This window comes from Coturnix japonica, chromosome 3 (genome assembly GCF_001577835.2).
Source record: "Coturnix japonica isolate 7356 chromosome 3, Coturnix japonica 2.1, whole genome shotgun sequence".
NCBI lineage: Eukaryota > Metazoa > Chordata > Aves > Galliformes > Phasianidae > Coturnix > Coturnix japonica.
Genome location: NC_029518.1, coordinates 378,761 through 402,835, shown reverse-complemented (window position 1 = coordinate 402,835; position 24,075 = coordinate 378,761). Strand labels below are relative to the sequence as shown.

The following is a 24,075-nucleotide window of genomic DNA, read 5'->3' as shown; positions in this document are numbered from 1 at the left end:
TATACACACATATATATAATATATAAATAATAATAATATTATATATATAATATATATATAGTAAGAAGGAATTAAGATTGTTCACTTATCTCCTTGTAAAGGTACACATTGAATTACCGAATTTACTTAAGAGCTGACTGCAATATTAAACCTATAAAACTATGAATAAGACTTACAGAAGATGAAATTAGGCAAAATAAGACTATACAAATTGGTTACATCATCATGATCCTTCCTAAGCACCTTCTAAGTCTTATAAGATCCTTCTGGACCCTCTAAGGGAAAATAAAAATCAGGACATAAGGATCCATGACTAACTTGAATTTGAAAAGAGTCATTTAAGAGTACTTATGGTGAACATACATGAGGAAATATTACAACAAAATTATTTTTAGGGTGACCAAAAAAACAACACGTAACCCAACCAGATTTCAAAACAAGACCTAACTCTGCTAAGCATCCCTCTAAAATCAATAGTTGCCCTTCAAAACTTAGCACCAGAGGTGATATGGAAGCAGTTCTGTGTTAGAAAGATGACTTAGACTGAAATGCATACTCCCTCAGGGAGAAAGTGCCGAGGCTTGGCCTTCAGCAAAACTAAACTTCCACGCATTGACACTCATATGAGCACCTCCAGAAACATGGACTGGCTTCACCCCATGTGTAATACTGCAATAAATAATACAAGTAGGGGGGAAGGGAAGGGAAGGGAAGGGAAGGAAGGAGAAGGAAGGGAAGGGAAGGGAAGGGAAGGGAAGGAAGGAAGGAAGGAGGGAGAAGGGAAGGAGAAGGGAAGGGCAAGGAAAAAGAAAAAGAAAAGAAAAAAAAGAAAAAGAAAAAGAAAAAGAAAAAGAAAAGAAAAAAGAAAAAGGAAAAGAAAAGAAAAAGAAAAAGAAAAAGAAAAAGAAAAAGAAAAGAAAAGAAAAGAAAAGAAAAGAAAAGAAAAGAAAAGAAAAGAAAAGAAAAGAAAAGAAAAGAAAAGAAAAGAAAAGAAAAGAAAAGGAGGAAGATTGGTGAACAGTTCCTGTTGTTTTGTTAACACCATAGAGAGGGACACAAATGTGTGGTAGCAGAAATAAACACGAGTAGAGAGTATTCCCAGGTTTCTGTAAAAGCTGGCTTTTGTCAGGTGCATCAGGCTGGCTGTTAAAACAAGCATGTTAAGCACTTCGAGCTTGGAAGATTAAGGCTTGGGTATAATCAGCTAAACAGCTGCAGAAAATGGCACACTGGGGTGTCAATCCTGCATATCAGCAACAACAGCGAAATCAGACCCACTCTTTTCCATTGTTTTGCTTCCTTTCTCCATCAGAGACCAACTAGAGATAACAAACCCAAGTAGTAACTGCATGAAAACACAGTTTTCAAGAAAGAACAGCCTAAATCTTTCACACGTCAGGCAAACCGAAGACTTCAGGGTTTTGTCCACTTTTGTGTTACTCTGACATTTGAAATCAGTGATTTAGATCAACTAAATGCCTGTCCCTAAAAGGAACACAACACTACTTGTTGCACGTTAGGCTCTGACAAACAGCACATTGCTGTATGGAAGTTATTTCAGCCAACCCTTGCAATAACCCAACAAAAGCCATACCACAGCTTCTGTTGGCCATGTGGCTGCTAGGCTAAGCTTTTTCCCTTCCCCAGTCATGCAGCTTGGTTAAATGCCACCTCCTCTACTCTGGCATGGTGCTTCTTATTCAAGAAACCCTTTTCCAGAGCTAGTTCACATCTTAATTGGAAAACCAATAAACAAAATCAGAAAACCAGTAAAGAATTAAAATAATCAAGCTCTTCAAAATTAATACTTCAGAAGGGGATGCTGAAGAGCAAAGCCTCCTTGAATGTTACCATTTTGACTATAGAGATAGCAAGGCTAAAATTAAGTCGTGGAGTAGTCTTGCTTGACCTTAGAAGAGAAAGATCATGCATTTCAAGCCTTCTCGCTATTAGTAAGATTTATGGAATGCTGCACCAGTGACACTCACAGAATGTGCATTACACTTGGCAACAGGCCTGCAATGCAGCCACTTACTTCCATCATGTATTATAATGTAGAAACAGAGTCACACCTGCAAAGCCTATGACAAATGACATTTCATTAACTTTGAAGACTGCTGGATCATTTTCCCAGGCTACATGCGAGCTGGGCCATTATAGTCCTTTCAACAGCCCATCATGAAAAGAAAGTCACTATAATGTCCCAAATATTTCAGGGAGTAAATACTTTTCAATTTGTTAATGATAAAGCTCTGTGTCAATTAGATGTAATGGGATAAAAGCCTATCATCAGACATCCTAGGCCACACCAATTTAGAACGGTGTTTCCCAGTGCTTGCTGCGTCACTTCCCCGCTGCCCTTTCTCTTTCTCTCTCTTATGTATTTAATTTTTCACTGCTCAGTGACTAGCAGAGCAGTCCGGTACTTTTCACACAGTCAACCTTCATGTCAAACAGTCATTCCAGGTATTTTTATTCCATTCCCCAGATGGCTTCATGGGATCGACAAATATAACTGTGACATTATACAGACATGAAAATGTCAGCAGAAGAACATAGGATATAACACTTCAGCTGCTTCTTTCCAAACAGAAGAACTCGTTTTTCCCACCCACCCTTAGCTTAGTTCCAACAACCAAACCTTACTTATACCATACACATTATGGATGTATTCGGACACCAATTTGTGTGGATAGAGCAGGGCTTACCAACCAGTTCTTTGGACAACATGCACCAGCACTCAGTGATTTCTGTTCCCCTCAGTAACATCTCTGTGGAAGAAGAGATGGGGATAATTCAGATGTATAAAGCTAAGCACATTTTTAACAGCTTTGCTACACCAGGGCTTAAGACTTTAGACAAGCCTTCCATGTGAAACTTAATACAGCTTAGACTGAGGCCTGCAATTGGATCCCACAAGTGTGCAAGGTTCTGAGCAACAGATCTGTGGTGTAATTCAGCCCCTGAAGGCATTAGATTTGTGCCAGTGGCCTCACAAAAATCTAGGGAGCAAGACAGCATTTGCTCCAGCTCTCTGGTTGCTCTTCCAGACTGTTTCAGCAGACCTGAGAATCACAGGATAAAAGTCGGATGCCATTCCCAGTGAGGGGAGAGAAACATTTCCCATTAATAGGCAGGTCCCCCTCCTCCCTGGCCAGAAGCAGGGCTGCACACAAGGCATGAGCCCAAAGCTTTGCTCTTAATGAGCTGGTCCACCAGTCCCCACCTGAGCTTATCCTAAGGAATCCATCAGAACATCATGATTCCTCACAACAGAATTCAGCTGTGACCTCCAAACAACACCACAGTGCACACCAAATAAGTTTTCTGTCCTGGACAGAAAACACTGCATATCCTCCCTCAGAATGAGGGCCAGCCCTCTGCACCACCTTGTTATGTTTCTGGATGTCAGGGCTTTCTTTTGCTCTAAGCCTTGCTTTAGCCATGGAAGAATTTTATTAGGATTAAGCAATAAGAACTGCAAAGACCTAAAGCTGCCAGATCTCCGCCAGTGTTTGCTGTATTCTCAAGGAATCATACAGGCAACATCTGTAAGTAAACTGAAAAAAAACCTACACCTGGCTAGAAAGCAAAAAGCACACATTCCAAAATTCACCAAACAGTTATTATCGGTCTCCCTGTTGCTGCAGTTCTGTTCCGTAACTACAACCTCTGGAGACAACTGGGGATGTATCTGTTATGAGCATTTCCATCAGAAAAATGCAAGTGAACTCAACAAAATGCAAAGTACCCATGAAGAGAGAGTAAAATAAAAAATCAGGTAGTGATTCCATGTTGCTGTTCCCTAAGGAAGCAAATTCCATGGGTAAAAGCAGAGTTTTGCTACTGTAAACATGCCTACACTTAAGGCTCATGCTGCCTATGCTGCTCGGTAAGCTGCAAGTTCCATCTTGTACCTTCAGTACAGGCAGATGTATCTGGAAGAAGCCTGTCACGCACAGCCAACCTGTAATAATTAGCTCTATCTATTGTGTCGATCTGCTTAAAATAGGGGATGCTGTTTTGGATTGATTCAGAACCTTCTGAATCAAACACCACCACAGTGATCTAAACTAGGTATTGACTGATTTATGTCAACATTCTTTTACCTTGAAACTGATTATGGCAGGTTTGATCCATTTATTTTTCCTGATTAGGAGGTTAAGTTTGTATGTGTCTATATTACTATTGTATTTCAGCTACATACCCTACAGTAAATAATCTTAATGATCAAATGACAGGCTTCATCTCTCTTAGCAGAGTTCATCTGATTTATTAAAGTGACACCAGACATTTACTCAAGGAGTAAACAGAGCTGACATTATAGGATGATCTCTGAGGGGAAGACTTCAGGGTAAATACTGAGAAACAGTGGTTTTGCATTCTATTTCTTTGCATTTCTTGCTTAATTCTTTACCTCTTTTTAATCTCCTTATTAGCATTAGTGACTATTTGGCAAGAGCAGTGTTGTTGTTATCCTCTTCCCCAGAAAACTTCACCCAGACCTACCTCTTCTCATTAGAATCATGGGCTTGCTTTTGTTAGGAGTAAAGAGAAACAGAAGAAAATACAGCCGCCCTTAAAAAGATAAATCTTTCAGTCCTACCACAAGTGCTCTGTTTTCTCTTATGACATACAGACAAAATGATGCATGGATTGAAATGGCTTGACCCAGCAAGCCTGTTCCTACTGTGAATGACAATAAGAAGCTGTCTGGTTCACTTTTGGTAGCTAATTAGATTAAAATCTTTGTTAATGTTCTGATATTTGCATAGAAAATAATGCTTTACCTTCCTTCAAGTTCAGGGCAACACAGTAGCCTGTTTCAAGACAGCTCCCATGACCATTCATCCTCACCTGCATCAGTGCAGAAAGCAAATCTCAGTGTATGCAGAGGAGTAATTATTTAGACAATGAGTAATTGTGAGTAGGGTACAAGGTTTTACACTCAAAAGTACACGGGAAAAAAATCCCTTGAGAGCCTGAAAGTGACACTCATGGAGTATGTTCCAAAGCTCACACTTGAAATGTCAGCAGAAAAGGAAATGGGTTACTGTAATTTTTAAAACCAAAAGCAACACGGAAGGCAAAAGCTAAAGCTCAAAAATCTTTTAAACTAAAACGTGTTAAAATACTGCAGAAAAACACAACTGCCATTTAAAATGGTTTTATCTGCAACATTGCCTCACACAGGAAGGTCCACATCTGCAAATGGCATAACTCAACATAATGCTCTTTCAGTCGGCAGCGATATGAGCAGAACTTACAGCTTCCAAGTTAAAAGGCTCTTCCACCATAACTGCTGAAGGCAGCTGGAAAATTATATTTAGCTACAAGCAGCCAGTTAACCTGGCGTTGTCATGAAAAATGTCTGTTTCCTTGACTCATCCATCATCAAGGCATAATAAACTTCTAATCAAAATGATATCACTTCAACTGTTGCTGCCAATCTTGCCTTAATGGATTTAATTTAGTAAAAGAAAAAACCAAAAACAACCAAAACCATTAATAAAACGTCTACTACCGACAATAATAGTAACAGTGGTCTCATAGGGGATGGTGGAAAAAGAAACCCAAAACAACCAATTCCACAGTGGCAAAGTGCTCTGCCAACTGGATTTTACTAGAGCACTGCAGGGTTGGAAGGACTTATTCTCACAGGGCATAACAGAATCAAGCTGCCCTTACAAGGTAATGCAGTGAAAAGGGTTAAATGTTTTCTATTCCCAATTTGATTTTCTCTGCAACATATGCCCCTGGCTGGAATCCAAGCCCGGGAGGGTGGTTTGCTGAGGTTTCAGGAGGGTTTGCGTGGAGAGTTAGGAGGGTTAGGCACCTGCACCTGTAGATAACACTGCAGTGTCGCACTCTTTAACATTCACGAGATGGCAAATGGATATATCCCTTTGGCTATTTGCCTCATTGCATGTTTTGCTCTTTAACTTCCCCATTGTTCCAGTCACTCAGGATGAGGGGCCTAATCCAGCATTTACTAAATTCTACATTGCTGAGCCTGAAAAGCTTAATGACTTGTTCCACTAGATGAAAAGAGCACCCACTACAAAGCAGGAAGAAAATTAACTCACGCATTCAAGGAAGGAGCTCAACTCCAGATCTAAGGGAGCGTGATTTTGAAAGCTGAGGCAGCAAAACCAATGCCAAAGTCACTGGGAACTCTATGTTTATTTTTACAGTGATGCTGTCCTTGCACTATTCAGAAGTGCTCTAGGAGGCAGCACAGGTATAGACACATGGTTTATAAAGAAAAAGAGATGGGAAAAAAAAAGAGCTAAAGGCCTTTGCAGTTAGTATCCATTCTCTACTGGGCTTCTAGGAGCTGAGCATTTTGCATTCACACTGAAGTGCAAAGAGGGAATTCATTTTGAGACTCAGCCAGCATAATGTTACACCAACGAGCTGATTCAGGAGCAATATCTTCAAAGAGACTCATGCTGCTGAAATTCTGGAGAGGAAAAAAGCAATGACCGATGTGTAAGTAACTACATGTGTCAATGGGTTGTGACTGAAGCTAAAGGACTTGACTTCACATTCCTCCTAAATTCAGTGGGGAAACTGGAGCCAGAGGGGGTGAATCACCCGAAGTTTTGCTCAAGGAATGTAAAGCAGAACACAGGGTCTATTGCTCCCATGGGGATTTCACAACTACTTAATTTTGGCAATTTCATGAGAGCCAAAAGGGAATTAAACCTCAGGTGCAAGGAGTCCCTTAAAATAAATCTTTGCTAATGCCATATTATTTCAACGGTGCAAATCCACAAGGGTCAGTAGGGCTATTCAAGATATACAGTGGTATAAATATAAGCAAGATTCAACACTTAAAATTAAAATGTCTTGGACCTATGATGCATTTGTTTGCCAGTCCATGCAGAGACATAAAAATCATCAGTGACCAGACATTAAAAAAAGAATAAACAGTGTGAGAATCAGATCTTGTCTCAAAAAGCTTCCCATGCACATGTATTAAGAAAAGCAGGTATTTATGACTAACGCTCTGTGTTGATTAAAACCAGCATCTTTCCAATAACAGAGAAACAATCCAATTCTGCTTGGCCAAGGCTATAACCCTTGACTATCTTCTCCCTCGCGCTGGGGAGGACACAGCTCCAGTCTAATGTGGCACTGCACAGATGCACTCACCTCAAACAACACTTGGCACAACGCATCATGCCAGCTAGGACTGAAAGGTATTAAGCAGAGAAGACAAGTCAACACCTGCTTAGCCCTTCTGGTAAATCTGCATCACTTCATTCTCAAAGAAGAAAAAAATCACCCTTTGGAGCCCATTAGTGCTCGTTTCAGCAGCTGGGATCCTGTCCTCCAGTCTGCACTTGAGAAACACTGCCTTTCCAGTCACTATTTGCACCTATCAGGATTTTAAGCAGAAGAATGAAGTACCCTGACTCTTGCTTACACCAGTGTAAATTAGAAACAAACCCATGAGTGTTAATGGCTTTCCATGAGTATAAGACAGGTTTAAGTGAGAGAACAAACAGGTCTATAAACTCAACTGAATTTAAAAAGCCAATGTATTACTTTTGAACCTCACAGAGATTAGACCACATGGTATATACACATACAAACACGCATACACTGTTTTAAAGCCTCTCCAAGAGATCAGAGAAAACAAACAGAGCTTATGGAAATGCAACTGCTCTTAGTGAGTGCTGAGGGGCCTACCATACAGCCTCATTAGGAAGAAATGAAACAAGAAAAGCTGCATTTTTAACTATAGCTACCTGAAGGGTGGGATGGCATTGCCCTAAACAAGCAAGATTTCTGTATTTTCAAATAAAATAGTCGAGGGATTGGGTTCTTTTTCCGATTTTCTGGCTTGTGTGGTTTGGTTGGTCGGTCGGTTTCGGCTCGCTTGTTTCTTACCCGTGAATCTCTGGATCAGATTTCTACGGCTTTAAAAAGCGCTCTCGGCGCTGCCCACAGATTGTTTGACGCTCCTTTGCTGGCACCAAGCGGTAAAGAAGCAAAACGTCCACAGTTTTGGAGCAGACCCTACAGCTGCGAGTCAAAATTGGCTATCCCGCTATCCCAGCCTTCACCTCAGCCTCTGGGCGTGCCTGTGAGGACAGGTACACGTCGCCATCTTGGCCCGCCGCAGGTAATACAGTGAGCTTTGGGGAAACAATTAAAGAGAAGCAGGGAAATAATTAACATGCAGCTTCTCCACACAGCAGTTACAATGAAAAGCATTCAGTATTACCTCACTTTGCATCCCTGGGGAACTGCTTCTCAGCAGGGCAACAACAGGAACACTTTGTAGGTACAGAAGACATGGCAGGGAGTAAACCCATAGGATACAGTGGAGAGGGCTAAGGTACATCTCTGTGCAGGTGCTGAAAGAAATCAAACAACCTTCCGAGGAATAGACACACCATTCACCCCTGCCTTTCAATTTAAACTAATTTAACCTGCTATGTTTTCTCAGTTCTATAGATCTTGTTTTTGTTGCAATTACTGTCATGGAGGTAATATCACACAGATGTGCTCAAAGAACCCAAATCTGTGGGATGACCTGAAGAATTTCTGGCAGTGTTTTCTTCATTCAATCTAAGTTCAGAGGCAGAAGGAAAGCAACTCACTTGAGTTATGTTGAAGGCAAACATAGGAAAAGCGGATGAAAGACTCAAAAGAGGTGAAATGGACAAATGGACTTTAACCACAAGTGTAACTAAGCAAAATGATTTGCACACTTTCTCTCTTGTGCTTTAATCAAACTGAAAAAAAAATTGTCTGCCTTTCTTTAATGTCAACAAATAAACCAGACCTAAAAGTCTTTGGGTAAATATAGAAAATGGCAACTTATAAACTTATAGTTACCTGTTTCGTTTTCCAGATGTCTTCCAGAATCTATTAAGATAAGATTTCTTCACTTATGTAGCACAGAAATAAAGCTTAAGAACATGGTGTCCACAGATGTGGTAACAAGTGCCAGCAGACACTCCAGTTAGCACAAGCAGAGAATCAGCTTTCTTTCTTTCTCTGATGTTGATTCTGCTATATAGTTTATATTCTTGAATATAATAAATCATTACTAATCTTTGCCAAGCTGTGGCCACTATGAATCCTGAGGCCAGTGATGCAGATAAATCTGAATTCAATTGTACAGCCTGTATTCCTCTATGGTTTGCTGCTTTGAAATGGTGCTGGGGGCTCTGTAATGCTGATGACCATGCATGGGAAAGCTGGAACATAAGCAAATTAGGAGCCAGTTTCTACTATGGTGTTTTCCAAAGTTTCTCTATTACCTTAATCTTAACATCAGCTAAATTTTAGTGCTGTTTTGGTCACATAATACATACAGATTTGCAAAGCTACATAAAACCAAATTCCTTTGTGCTTGATTCTTGCTACTGTGACTTTAACTAAACGAGGATTTAAGCTGACTTAAAGGAATAAAGAACTAAGTCTATGATGTTTCAGTCTCCAACAGTGGCATTTCATGAATACACATTTTTGATTCTGATATACATTTAGAGAGGAACTTAAAACTTACTGCCTGCCATTCAAGGAGGTATGTAACATACTGGTGGATATGTACTGTGTACATACACAGATGGCATCTCTTAGATTAACTGCCTTGAGGAAATGCTCTCTCCATGGAAACATTGCACAAGAAAACATGTTTTGTCTTGTGTGTGAGCTGGGGAGTATGTTTGTTAGCCCAGGGCAACAAATTAAAAGGACTGTTTATATTGTCCACCTTGACAATGATCGTTACTAGGCATTTCTCTCTCTCACCTTTTAATAACAGCGACAGTAACTTTGTGCACTTAAGCAATGACAAATTTGTTCCCACGAGGCCAAAAACCACTCAAATGGTGAATAACAGACACATGTTCTAGAAAACAGGAGAAAATACAAGAAACACGTTCATGAAAGTGAACAGTCATATCAAATGAGAGGATGTTAAAGACTATTGCTTTTTCAGACAACTTCACTTGTGTGATTCAGTAAATGCTCATTTACTTTATCCGAGTGTCCTGGTGAAACGTAGCTAGGAATTTGGCCCTAGAACTGCTGCTTTAAAAGAGCTCATTTGCAAGCATGGTTAGACTCCATTTCTTTTTCTACCTGTGCTGAATTATTGCTGTGCAAGATGTATCACCATGAATTTCAGGTGATCCTTAGCTTGGAAGTGATTTTGTTGATGTACTTAAGATAGCCAGTCAAGGTGCCTTTGAAATCAAGATTGTGCTGGTGTAAAAGTGGAACAGAATTAGACCCATTTTCTACCACTTAATATAGACTTTAAATCCCTCCATGGAATGTGTCCACACTAGACTGTGAAGAAGCCTCTTGGCAATACTGAATTATCATACTGAACTGCTTCCATCCATTTGCTGGGACTGCCAAATTGAAATGATGCATGTCAAAGGCAACCTTACACTGAAAAGTAAAAGATAGCCTCTTAAATGTTCCATTTATAAAGCTTTTTATTCAGTCAAATTTAGTATCCCCTCTGAAATATATCACTTTACAAAATTGATACTTTGCCATTACAAGATTTCCACACCATATTCACTCAGCTTAGTAGTAAAAACAAGCTTTCTCTCTTTTCCCTTTGGTGCAGCCAATGAAAACTGAGGTGTTCAAGGTCTGCTTCGTAGATCACCACCACTACACATTCCACAGGCCTGTGATTCTGCAAGGAAGGATAAAAGTCAGCAAAAAGGCAAGTTGTTAGGAGGATCAGTAAGATATTACAGGTGCGTCATATTGGAATGCAGGAACTATTAAATCAAAAAGAGAAATATATAGAAAGTTAACACTAAGGATAAGATGATCTGCAAAACAAATGCATTCATGTGGACTCTGGAGCTCAATGCAAGGAATATCACACAAGTAAGTAAAAATGACAGTGTCACGCTGCAGAATACGAATACATTTTTTCCTAGCATGTTATAGTTGATTCTAAAATGATAAACTGCTTTAATTACTCATTATTGCTCTTAAATTACTGTAGCCTAATGTGGTTTTTGTGTTTGTTTCTTTGTTTTTTAATCCCTGCTGAGTAAGTTTTTATCCAATTATTCTGTGATTTTGCACATCTCAGATGTTAGCTAGTGTTACTTTTTTTTCAACAGCCAATTTGCCTTAAAAAAGGGTATACTGTTGTTCCCTTACACTTTAACTGTCCAAAGCAGCTATACATTACTAGCCAGCCAAGTTTGATAAAAGAAAAATGGTTTTGATAACCTATTTGGCACACATCAGGTTGTAATGATGAAGATCAGAGGATGCTTCTCCTACATACGAGGGAGTTTTGAAGCTGCTTTCAGTAGAAGAGAAATCTGTAAATTGAGTCAAAAGTTCAGGGGGATCTTGTCAGAGGGAACTCTGCCATAGAACATCACTAACACTAGTGGAATTCCACTTCTGCTTCCAGATACAGATAGGAGTTTGCTGTTCTCAAATCCCAGAAGCCTTCCTGTTGCCATCCATTTACCTTTATGACGACCATTGGTCTCTCCTTCTGAGATCGCAGAAGCATATCTTCATCAGCTCCTGGATAAAGTCTGTCATGTTACACAGGTCACTCCAAAAGTAATGCCTCCTAGTTACATACGGAAATCTAGTTTTTTCTTTACATTTATAATGGTCCCAGTCCTACAGATTTAAAAGAATGCATTCTGGTGTCCCTCTGAATTCCAAGACAATTCTCTTTTTATAGTATTCCATAGAAAATATTTTTATATACTAAATTTCCAAGGGAACTTTCTCCTTCTTTAGCTTTTATCATTCCAGATAACTATGTTGTGAGGAGATCTCCAGTGAAACAGGAACATTAATACTTTCTGACAAGGCCTTATGCTAGTATTGATTTTCAAGGCCAGGAGAAATTAGGAAGACATAATAAAATATCCACTCTTGAGGATGCAGTTCTCAAATAATAAAAATACTGAAGGGATAGAAATGAACATCAGTGATATGTTGACTTGCTAACTCACAACTAGCATTTAAAAGAGGGCAAATCCAAGTTGCAGTAAGCATCCTCCTTTGTTTGCAGTCACATTACACCCTATCTTTGAGACAGAGGGGTATTTTTTAGGAACAGAACCAAAGTAATGCAGGGTGATGTCAAGCTGTTAATAGGGCTGAGTATCAGTAACAGATGCACATGGTGATGCACCTCCATTTTTGGGGAATCTATTGGAGTTGCTGTCTTTGCATTAGAAAAGCTACAAACCCAGGCTTTGTCATCAGAACAGCCACACAAACCTTAAGCATTTACAAAGTTGGATTTGCTGCATGTACATAAACTTCCCTATCACAAATGCCAACTACGTGTATATAATTAGTTATACCAGATGGATTTCTACTTCAATAACTTTTTGCTAATATCCTTGCATTATGCTTGTTTAAACATTTACCAGTGAAAGCTGTGTACTTTACTGGACACTGAATTATGATCCTTTTCAGAAATTAACCTTTTAAAACAAAAGCTATAATTAAAGCTTAAGAGGAAAATCATGTAATGGAAATGTCTTTCAATTCCCTTTTAATTAACAGTACTGCACATAAATAGAAGCTGATCTACCTGTTTCCTCCAGACATAGTATAAGACATTATATCCTCAAATGCCTCTGCATTAAAGCACTTGAAGCTTCTGCTACTTCAGACCACTTAAATCCTATTGTCTTACTAACTAGTTCATAGGACACCTGTTCTTTAAAGTATATTGGTTTTGAGACTAACAAGCCAATGTTTGCTTTTAGATAGTCAGTGATAAAAGAATCTTCATTTTGGCACCTCACTGAAATTAATCCATGCTCTACATCGCATGAAGCAGGACAACACTAAAGGCAACACCATCCATTGTAAATCACTCAGCTTGTAAGAGGGGTTCTGGATTTATTTGCTTTAATCATTCAGTCCTCTACAATAACTATTTCCCAAGACTGCAGACCGCTACTCAAACGGCATCTTGGTGAATTAAATTATGTATTTGTCTTTCATAATTAGCTTGCCACTACTTCTTAGGCAGCTTTCACGCTAATAATTGAGTTTTGCTTTGTAGTGCACTTAAAAATAAACTATTAGATTCTCCTAAAGGAATTCTTGTACTCCCTCCCCTAAATGACTAAGCTTCACATTTGAGGGAAGGAGACTATTTTGCACGGTGTACCCAAGAACAATCTGAAAAACAGCAACTAACAACAATACTCCTACCACCTCACAGCACGTTTATTTCGGAGTCAGCAGTAACAGATGCACACCACAGCCAAAATTCCAATCAAGTTCCTGCATGTGCTGCTTCCTGTTTGCTGTCCTCTGCCTACTCCTTTGTTCAGGCCCTACAAAGCACTTATTTGGGCTGCTTTCGTTGTGGTTCCCTTCCTGCACAGATTAGACACAGACACCATAGAAGTAAAGGAATACGGCATACATTCTATTCCAGAAGCTGAAAACAAAACAGCTCAATATAGTGAATAAACCTTAAAATACTCTGTGAACAAGAACTCAATCAGTGGTGTAATGAGAAAGTAAACTTAGCTTTTACATAAACACCACAAACAGGACAGCATTGTTTGAGACTGTTTTAATATTCAAGATATGAAGAACATACAAAAATATTCAGAAGTAAAAAAACCACTCCAATTCTTAGGCATTATAATTAAAACAATACCAGTATCTATTACCAACAAGCACACAGCAAGGTATTATCATTTTAATGATGAAACATTTCTGGAGCATTACGTGGCAATTACAGATATACATACAATGCTTTTCTTTTTTAACCTCAGTGCATAGTTACCTCAGAGCAGAGCATCCAAGATGAAATACAACCCTGCTTAATTTTTAAAGTATAACTTAACCTTATTGCTGTTCACCACTTATGTGAGACTCATACGGTGCAGAAAACACATTTTAATAACTCTAGGTGTCTCCCATAATATAAAGGGGGCAAAAAAAAAACCTAGTTCATCTTTCTCTTCTTTGCTTTAGCAGGAGTTTGGTCTTTTTCAGGGTCTGGTTCCCAGAGTGCATTCCTTACGAATCTGGATGCTGCTCCTTTATCAAGTTTGGCAGCCTTTTTCTTGTCTGCTATTTCTTTGACCTTGTTCATGTATGTTCTTATTCTCTCCTAGGAAAAAAAAATACACATACAAGGTTTTTTTTTTTTGCATTGTTTTCTCCCCCACCCCTCCACTTCATCTGTGCTAGAGATTTCTTTTATGACCATAAACAATCAAAAAAGCCTGTTTCCACTGCCATTCTCTAGAGAGAGGGAATACTTCCATCACCTTTCCCTACCACAGTCATTGAGCGTCTCATGTCATGTTGAACAAAGCAAGGCTTTGATTCAGCCTCACCACCAGTTTAACCATCTCATTTATGTGCATGTTCACCCTCAGCCAGTTCTATCATCGATAAAGAAAATCACTTTGAGAGCATAAACCCTCTAAGGTGGGAATCACCTTCTGTTAAGTGTCTGTTTTTCTTCTCTTAGTAGAAAGGACACCTGGAGTCATTCTGCGTAATACATAAAAGTTTGGCTCACAGATTCCACATCTAGATATTTAGCCTGACATGGCTTTGAACCGTAGGGTCTTTAGGTGTTACTGTACTACATGTAATAAACAACAGTAATGCGTGCATGTGTGATGCACATATATAGTGCTTTACCCAATGCAGAGTGGACTAACAGGACATTTATGGATATTGATAACTAGATACATCCTGGTATTACCTAACCCACATAACAACTGACACCTCTTTCAATCTGAAACATCAGCTACAAGACCTACGCTACAGACCTGATTTTCAGTTCTTCACTGAACCTTACAAGCTACTGTTTTGTCAAAAAAAATGGGCAATCTTTCCGTATCAAAAAAGCAGCTTTAATCAAGTGTGCTTTTCAAGGTCAGAAATCATGATAGACTGTGATATTTCTTTGGTGACTGAGGTGGTTAATGAGAACAAGTGGCAAGGCTACATATATCAACAGGGGAAAAAGCAGTTGACAAATATCAAAATGCTACAAGAAATGAATTCTGATAGCTTGAATGTGAGTTTTATTAATATCATTTGAATCCCAGTGTACTCCCTGCATATGAAGAAGGAGCAACCCTAAAAACAATCATGATGGAACAGTCTTTTTATTCCCTTTCCACATGAATAAGAACATCACAATGCTCCTGGAAGGAAGGAAAGTACGTACATTCACCTTGGCACCTGGAAAGAGAGCTGCTAAGAACCTAGCCTATGATATGTCACTCATTCTTCAGATTTAAAATGACTGGCAATTGTGAAGAAAAATACTAGCATAAAATATCCACAGTGGAAGAGATACCATTTAGTTTTTGTATAACAAAATTAACACAATATTCAGATGCCATATAGTATAGGAGGAACAAGAAACTGTCTGAAAGCTCATGAAATATTAACTGATCCATTTTTTAATGTGATGCAGTCTAGACTACTAAAGACCTCACAAAATTAAAAATAGAAGGATTCTTGTTATTCAAGCTAGTTTTCCACATCTCTCAGTCCTATCTTCTATTGCTCCAGTTACCTAAGGATTACATTTAAGTATATTATGATTGCCTAGATTTAATGTTTTCATTTATACCGGAATTAAGAAGGGTAGCTCTAAATTTTGAGCTCTATTTTTTTGTTCTTTAAGCTAAATGATTTGATATTTTAAGTCAGCAGAATTTTCAAGATACCATGCCTTCTGTACTGTAGTCATGCATCTAAATGGAATATAAAGACAAACCTAAAAGATTTATTACAGGCTGTAAATATGTCACTAATGCAGAATTACTGGACAATACACACACAACTGGTGCCAAAAAAGCTTTTAGCTTTGTTGCTGAACTGGATTCTTTACTGCTGAGAGAATGAATTAATGGGGGACCTGGAGGAAGGGGGGGGCTCTTTCCCGTCTGCGCTAGTAAATCAAGCACACTACGCTTTCAGAGTCATACAAAAGTAAGAAAAGGCAGCCTTAGAGATTAACAGGATTCCAAGTATTCCTAAGGAAAAAAAAAAAGCCATACTGGAAGTTATAAATTATTATCAGACATGTAACATTCTTCCATTTAACAGATACAAGTGCAAAGCTATCCTGTTCAGAGTTCAGATCTCAAAAAGAGAAATGGGGAAGGGGAAAGATAAGGTGAGATGAATAGTGTCATCTTGTTCTATTTTCTTATTTCAGCAGGCTCTACAAATGATACTTTAAACTGTGCTGTTTGGAACTAAAAATACAAATTCCTTCATTTAGAGAACCCAGCAGGGCACACTAACAGGCAATTATATAACGCTGCGTAGCGTATGTGTGCTATTATGGCAATACACCAATTTTAGAAGCAGATATAAATATACATCTACTCCTATATGAGTTAACGGTCCTGGGCAAGTAAAGTATTGAAAGCATGCAATGTAAAGAATCTTACCAGTTCCTGTTTCACTGGATGTTCCTTCGGATTGATTCCCTGTGTAGCCAAGTATACTACAAGAAGAAAACGTGGTTTTGATATGGATGGCTGTGATGACTTAGTGTCCAATTAACCAGTCATATAGGAAAACTGTAATTGCCATATGAAACTATTAATCACTGTGTTTAACCTCACAGTTAAGTATCTGATGCAATACTGTTATCAAATACTGCTGTTAAAAATACATACATATAGTAAATAATTATATAAAATACATAATGCTGTTAAACTTTGCCCTTTTAAGGGCAGAAAAGGTTGCAAAGTGGGGAAAAAAAAAGCCCACAAAAACAAAGATTCTCAGGCGAGTACAAAGCCAGCTTTTGTAATTATCAGCATCGTCTACCTTAAGAATAGCAATAATTTGAGTCTTTAATCATCAGTTTCTATCTATTTGGCTATGACATACAGATATTTGATGTTTGTAGCTAAGAAACATTCAAACATATATGATTTGAACCTTGTCCTCCTATCGCATACTTACCCCAGAACATTGAATTCAATGCGTATGCTGAAACCAAATCCAGTTTTGCTTGCTCAAGAGGCTCTAACTAGAATGGAAAAATTATTTACAAGTTTTCAAGATGTGCCCATATTTTAGCAATGTGTCTATTTTAGAACTGCGCATTAATGCACTCATAGATACATACTTTCGTATATTAATCATTAAAAAAAAATTAGTATATTTTTACAGCACAGGTTCACTGAGATGAAGCCTATGTTTTCCTGCCACCACAAGACCATGCTCTCTTCTCCAAACATTCACATCATTTCCCCAGCTAGATCTGAAATGCCACAGTACCATATGGCCAAACTAACAGAAATCTCTTCACGCGGAGCTCTGTGACTCTTGTTCCCACAGTCAGGAAAAAGACCCTATTTTTGCACAAAAAATAGTTTCAAAATAGTTTCTGCTATCAGTAGAAGAACCAAGAATGCCTCATGATTACTGAAGCTCTGAGTATGCTGCAAACAAGTGATGAACATTAATATAAAGAGGACGTAACATATAGCATTGGATTGCATCTGATGCATGCGAGAACACTGACAGCTGCCCAGCAAAGGAGGAAAAAAAAGGTTATGCGTTGTTGTTTTTTTTTTTTCCCCTCAACTGTCAAAGTCAATTTATTGGTTTAGTCCTAAAGGATTTTCAAAACTGATAAGATCATTGTATAGCTCGCCAGTTCTAACATGGATACTGTCAAAAGACTGGCGTTGTGAAGACTTTTCCTCATAACTCATTTATGTTAGAAACCCTCAGAGGATAAAGAAAAAAGTTCCCGTGTTAGCTTTTCCTTGCCCTAAAGAAAGAAGACACACGTATGGTTTTAAATGTTACAAGACAGACAGACTTGTATGAGGTCTTCAGGCAGTACTTTGATCTCTTTACGTTCTAAGAAGAAAAAAGAAAAAAACACCCGCAGACTTTGCAGACTCGTGCTTACAACACGGCTACAAGAGGCAACTCAGTTTTTTAGGGACCAGATTCCACAAGTCAACAAGAGATCAATTCTCAATGTTGTCATTTCATCTTTATATCCTTCTATATTAACCAGGTTCTGTGATGTTTGTGACAACTTTGAATGAGCTCTCTGCTCAGGAAGAACACTCAGCACATACTTTCAGGAAGGTCAAGTGTAGGATAGAATGCCCGTTACCTAAATGACTCACTGGTAGAATCACCACTTTCCACCTTTGAAGAATATACATTTCGTCACTTGGTTTATAGCATCATCTGGGTATCTTACAAAAGCAGAAGTTTCAAATATTAGGTGTGAGTGGTAGGAAGTGTGATATTTGTTATTTCTCTGCGCAGTGGCTACCCAAACAGACCCTGTATCATTAACAGAAAGGCTATATAGAGGAAGATGATTTACCTTCTGGAGAAGCTCGCTTCTAGAAACCGACATCATTGTCTTCAACATCTCATCTACCGAAGTAAGAGATTTTTCAAATGTTGCGAGATAGTCGTGAATTTCAGTGGGATATTCTTCCAAGTTAGTATCTTCTTCCATTTCTATCTAGAAGGAAGCAACAAAATCAGTAACGCTCCCTACAGATTCAAAAGACTGTTTTGAAATAGAAACCACTAGCATTTATTCATTAAATGTTACAAAGCGTCTCCTTCTAAAGAGTTCCAGCAACCAGCATCAGTAGTGACACAGTTAAAGATTCTGTAGTTTCGGGGATAACTCCCACCTGCTGTACAAAACAACATGAAGGAGAATTACAAGTGACATCTACTCTTGTACCAGTCCCAAACCAGTGTTTAACTTTTATGGTCCATGATAGAAGGAAATGATTTGCTTGCTTTAAAGTGCTCTAAACATCTAGTAAATCACAGTACATAAAGAGCTATACCAAGCACACACGTACAAAAATTAGGGATACAGCTTCAGCCCATCCTAGGAACAGACATGACTTCAGCTTTAGAGAGGTTATAAAGCACCAGTTACTCCAGGGTCAGTTTCATCTCTCAATGTTAAATTTAGGAGTTGGTCCAAGAAATGCTTCCTGTGAACTCTGCATCCAGTTCTCCTTAATTCTCTGTGGGCCACTTTAACCTGAGATATAACTCGACCAGTAATGAAGCCAAGTTGATTTTGATTTTAGAATGCAGACACATCCATGTGAAGCAACTGTGAGATCAGCAAAGATGTGAACAATCCCAGAGCACTCCAGTTTTGAACCCAGCACTTGCATTAATGGGGTACGGCTACTGCCAAGCCATCTGGCCGCTGGCTTTCAATCAAGATCTTTAATTCCTCTCTTATCATAAAACACATTATCTTGGAAAGCTGATGTCACTTAAAGCTGCATCATTTTCTAGGGCTTCTACTGATTGAGCAACTCCTTTATTATTTCTTTTAATGTTATGAGAAGAAATACGTTGCTTTCCTGCTGACTTGCAGTGCCGCATCAAGTGAGAGCACCTGGATCAGTGCAGTCCCTTCTGCTTGGGGTCAGCGTGAGAATCTTCCTCCCAGCTGCTGAGTACAGAAGGTGGGAAAACAATCTGGAGACACCGCACTTCTAAAGTTTGATCTCTGAGCACCAAACCATGCAGCCAGCACAAACTGCAAGGAAACAGCAAACAGCTGTCACATCACCACTGTTTGTTTTAGATAAAGATCTGATCTTTCCCTTTTCCAGAGCATGGTTTGTGTGAGAGCTTTTTATTTACATTGTCTCCTGGAGGTCAAGCAGGAGGAAGATTGAGAGGGACAGCAGCGTGGCACTGTTTTCCTCAGGTCTGCCTGAAACTCCAGTTTTTAGCCACATCAGTGCAATTCCAAAAACACAAAAAGCCAGTTAACAAGCCCATTTCCATTGCTTTTATTTATGTGGTTGAGTTATAATCCTACTCAGACGAGCTTTCATCTTGGTCAGAGATGTGGTACTGCACATTCAGGGTCCCCTCCTTACCCCAGCATGAAACTCAAACCATCTAAATACCAATGTAGTCAGCTGCAACATACCTAAGCAAGAAAACAAAACACTACAAAACACTGCCTGCGGAAAGGCACACATCAATATAATAATTACTTCTATCCCTTCTGATAGCACTGTTTGTGTTTCATTCTGTCCTGACTACCTGCATTACAATCACCCTGCTTAGACTGACGGAGAGCCCATCAGCTATGTGGTAATCTTATAATACAGCACTGAAAACGTTTAAAGCTACAGAAGAAACTAGATTTTGCCAGCTATTAATACAGTTAAGCTGGGTTAGAAAATGTCTGTCAGCATGCATTTACTGCACTTATACAGGGAGAGAAGTGTTATCCAACCCAACTATCAAAACCAGGGCTTACCATTGCCTACAGTAATATATCTACTATGATCTTATTGTTATGGATGTGCGTGAACACACTGATAAACCCCAACTTTTCTCCCTCTCTTTATCAGGGCAACCGGCACAAATAAAAAGAAACCCAAACAACAGCAATGAACTCCTACAGCAGAAGAACCAATCAAAAAGAATTCAAGCTATTTCACTGCAGTTGCATGGACAAGCAGTCACCAGAACGTGCAAAAAATGTGTCAGCCATCTCTGGAACAAGGCTGTACACAAGCAGTGAAGGGTAGGACGCTCAGCCTAAGTCTGCTCCTTGTGCCAAGGAAGGAGGGAGAAATGTGTCAAACTCATGTTTGCAGTTCAGCAGGAACCAGAGCAAGTTCCTCCTCCTGCTGTGCAGGGCCCCTCTCTCTTTTCATTAGACTGTTGTTTCAGCATTGCTAATCTCCAAGCAGGATATGTTACACTGTTGGCACATGCCAACAAGAAGGCAGCAGTCAACAGCCTACAATAGCTTCAATAGTATTAAATCAACGAGAACAAACTTACGCTGCATTAGAAAACATGTACAGCGGAAGCTCCACAGAACTGTTCCTGCCAAAACCAACACAAACAGCGCACGGTCACACCTGCTGAATGACAAAGGCAAGGATGGGAGGAACTGAGAGCGTATCAGTGACTCTGTAAATATGCCTAAAGGTTACACTGCCCTCAATAGTTACGTTTCATTTATTAAACCACAAGCAAGATTTCCTCAAAGTTCTGCAAGTGTTTCCCTATGTATTTTGAACGAGCAGAAATTCAGTTCCAGGAGTGGATGTTCACTACACAGATTGCTTTTGTTGGAGTTGATGACTTTCTGCTGTATTTTATTTGCCACAGAGATCCAACTTAAACATAGGAATAATACACATATTCAGATACTTGAAGATAAGAACATATTTGCTGATCAAATGTGAGCACTGGGGAAAATAAGGATAAGAACGTATCTTCATTAGCAAGTAATAACATAATGCTGAACATGCAATCTGTGGACAAAACCTGGACATCAAATCTGTCCCTCTTACATTGAAAAACAAACTCTAATTAGTCTGTGGGTGCATAATGATTTTGCTTAAGAAGCATAAAGTAACAGAAGCTACAGGTATATATCAACACGGCAACATGAACCCTTCCAAGACAGAATTAAAGTATGTTCAGCATCACACGTGATTCTTCACCCAGAATTAAAATAGCTCTTTCAGGATTAAAAAGTATTTCCTTGAAATAGTTTGTAACAAGTGTATCCAGCGCTGTGTTTAATATTGCATCTCACTTAGCACTTCCTGCTAGTTCTCACCTTTTTTAAGCACTAGAAGGTTGTTTTTTTTTCCAACTGAGCTCAGATCTTTTTCTTCCAGATGATTCACCTAACAAAAAAAAAAACAGATGAGATTTCCTGCTTTTCATTGATAGCTATAGATTATGTATAGAAAACCAAAAGAAACGCAAACACTGTCAGTTGGGGTGTGTAAACTGCTTTCAGATTCCAATCAAATGCATTAACAATGGCGGTACAAGAAACCGTCTCTGCCAGCATCTAAAATTTGGCACTGTCCTCCCTATTTCAATGCTGAATCAGAACCTGTAGTGACTGTAGGTGATGCATGGCAGATGTCTGTTCTGCTCCAACATTAATTCACCGCTGTACCTGTACAGCAACGGAGCAACACGGAACAAATATCTTAAATTTAAAGCTACTAAAAACCACGACAAAGCTTTTTAATTACACACCTCTTTTGGGCAAAGAAATCCACTTTATTTTGGACAGAGATATCCATTTAATCCCATATTTGCAAAGCTGTAAGTACCAAAGGCTCCCATCCATGGCAGAGACTGCTCAGTACATAACGAATAATTAGTTACTTGCTACTTATCACTGTGTCCATAGAGCTGGTTTTTCAAGGCACATCTACTAACAGCAATTACAGAGCTCTTCAAACACCAACCCACAGTCTTGTTTGCAAAAGCAATTAAGCCTATCATGAAATACCAAATACACAGCAGCAGGCTTCTCTTGATCCCATTAAAAACATCCCAGCTCAAGACACGGTAGTTATCCTTTGCACTGTATTATAAATAGGTAACAGCCAAGCACTCACTTTTAACTTTGACTTCAAAGCTAAGCTCCTGGCAGTATTCAAACCTGCACAGAAAAGCCCTGCAATACAGTTAGCAGCCACCAGGTTCTCGCTGATGCCACTGAGATTTAAACTCAGCAGCCCCAGAGGATCTACAAAGTTTATTTTACTCTGTCTTAAATGAAGATCAAAATTCAAAGGAAGGGAATAAGATTTTTAAGGCTCGCTCACGTTTCAGCCCACAGGGATATGGTGAGGAATCAAGTACCTCACCCTGGCCCTTATTCACTTCTACCCTATCTACATAGGCGGAAACCAACTCGATCCCTATGATTCCCAAAACACTTTGATTCTCTGTGCAGCATCATCAGCAGTGACAGATTCCAGAGCCGATAACAAAGTCGTTTCCTTTGCTGAACAAATCCAATATACAGTGTCTCTTGTTCTGCTCAATCCTGTCAGTACTCCCATCAGCAAGGACAATGATAAAACCAGCTGTCTTTGTGTACATCCAGAACACCTGTTATTGCGACATGCTCATGCATCTAAATCTACCCTCATTAATGTGAAACCATTTCTTCTTGTCCTGTCAGAACAGACCCTGCTAAATTCTGTCCCCTTCCTTCTTACAGCCCCCCATTCAGATATCGAAAGCCTGCTCTGGGGTCTCCTCAGAGCCTTCTCTTTTCCAGGCTGCACAGCCCCAGCTCTCAGCCTGTCACCTCCGCATCTCCTCAGTCACAGACACACGAAGCCGGGAGGACGCACCAAACGTTACAGGCCCTCGTTCCCAAACAGCAGCTCCAGGCGGCTCCGAAAGCCCTCAGATCACACTGAGCGATGTGACGACGCTTATACCGAAGGGAAGAAGGCCCCGATTCCTCCCTGCTCAGCCCCACCACCACCGAGACGAAAAGCGACGAGAGGCGGGGCCTGCCAAGGCGCGCAGTGATGGCGTCACGTCGGGGGAAGGGCGGGAAGGGGGATGTTACCACAGTGGAACCATTATATTTACATGAAAACTGAAGGATTCTGTAAGCGTAAAGCTACTCTATTTTGAAGCTAAACTGAGAAGTGTTGTGGGACCTCTGGTCAGCCCGTAGATTGGGTTTGATTAATTGTTAAGTTGTGATTTGGCAATGGTTTACACTGCACCCTATGCCCAGGTGAACTTAGATGCACCTTGCAGATAAAAAGCTCTGGAAATGTTTTTCTTTTCTTTTCTTTTTTTTTTTTTTCCTGCATTCAAATTAAATTAGAATGGCTTTAAACTTACTGAGCAGAGGCTCTTTTCCCTTTTGGAAACATTTCTAATCAAAATACAGATGTGAAAGTATATGGAAAGAAGGAAAGAGCTTGATGTAACTGTTTTGGGGAGGAAAATAATGTAATTCAATAAAACCGGCTTAAACTCTTTGATTAAAGCTTTTTTAACGTAACAGATAGGGAGATAATAAAGATCAAAAGAGCTTGTGTCCATGCCAGCTAGATTAAATGACAGGATGTGGTGAAGTGCTGGATGCTGTATCTGGTTACTTTACATATGAAACTATATTTGCTGGATGCAAATACATCCAATTTAGAGGAGAGATTTATTTACCTGCACACATCCCCCAAAGAGGCAGGGAAGGGGGCTGGAAGGGGTCTCATCCCATGCAGCTGCTCTTAGGTTTGCTAT

At 39.4% G+C, this 24,075-nt stretch overlaps 1 protein-coding gene and 1 long non-coding RNA gene across 7 annotated transcripts; one reads left to right on the top strand and one right to left on the bottom strand.

The window, feature by feature from the left end:
* Window positions 1-8,057: 8,057 nt before the first annotated feature.
* LOC116653185 lies at window positions 8,058-11,682 on the top strand. Its single transcript, XR_004306649.1, has 2 exons — window positions 8,058-8,134; window positions 10,607-11,682. It is a non-coding gene; the product is annotated as an uncharacterized LOC116653185 (long non-coding RNA).
* Window positions 11,683-13,561: 1,879 nt separating this feature from the next.
* Window positions 13,562-23,345, bottom strand: C1D (C1D nuclear receptor corepressor). Of its 6 annotated transcripts, none has more exons than XM_015856512.2 (7): window positions 23,166-23,345; window positions 21,617-21,686; window positions 20,827-20,906; window positions 18,356-18,495; window positions 16,963-17,029; window positions 16,440-16,495; window positions 13,562-14,122 (listed from the first exon to the last, which is right to left on the bottom strand). In XM_015856512.2, exons 3-7 carry the CDS (start codon window positions 20,831-20,833, stop codon window positions 13,955-13,957), a joined length of 438 nt encoding a protein of 145 aa, XP_015711998.1. In that variant the 5' UTR covers window positions 20,834-20,906; window positions 21,617-21,686; window positions 23,166-23,345; the 3' UTR covers window positions 13,562-13,954. The 6 variants fall into 6 exon arrangements, with proteins under 6 accessions (XP_015711998.1, XP_015712000.1, XP_015712003.1 ...); XM_015856514.2 differs by having other exon boundaries at window positions 13,768-14,122; window positions 18,356-18,499; XM_015856517.2 differs by lacking the exon at window positions 20,827-20,906 and having other exon boundaries at window positions 13,768-14,122.
* Between the last annotated feature and the right edge of the window lie 730 nt (window positions 23,346-24,075).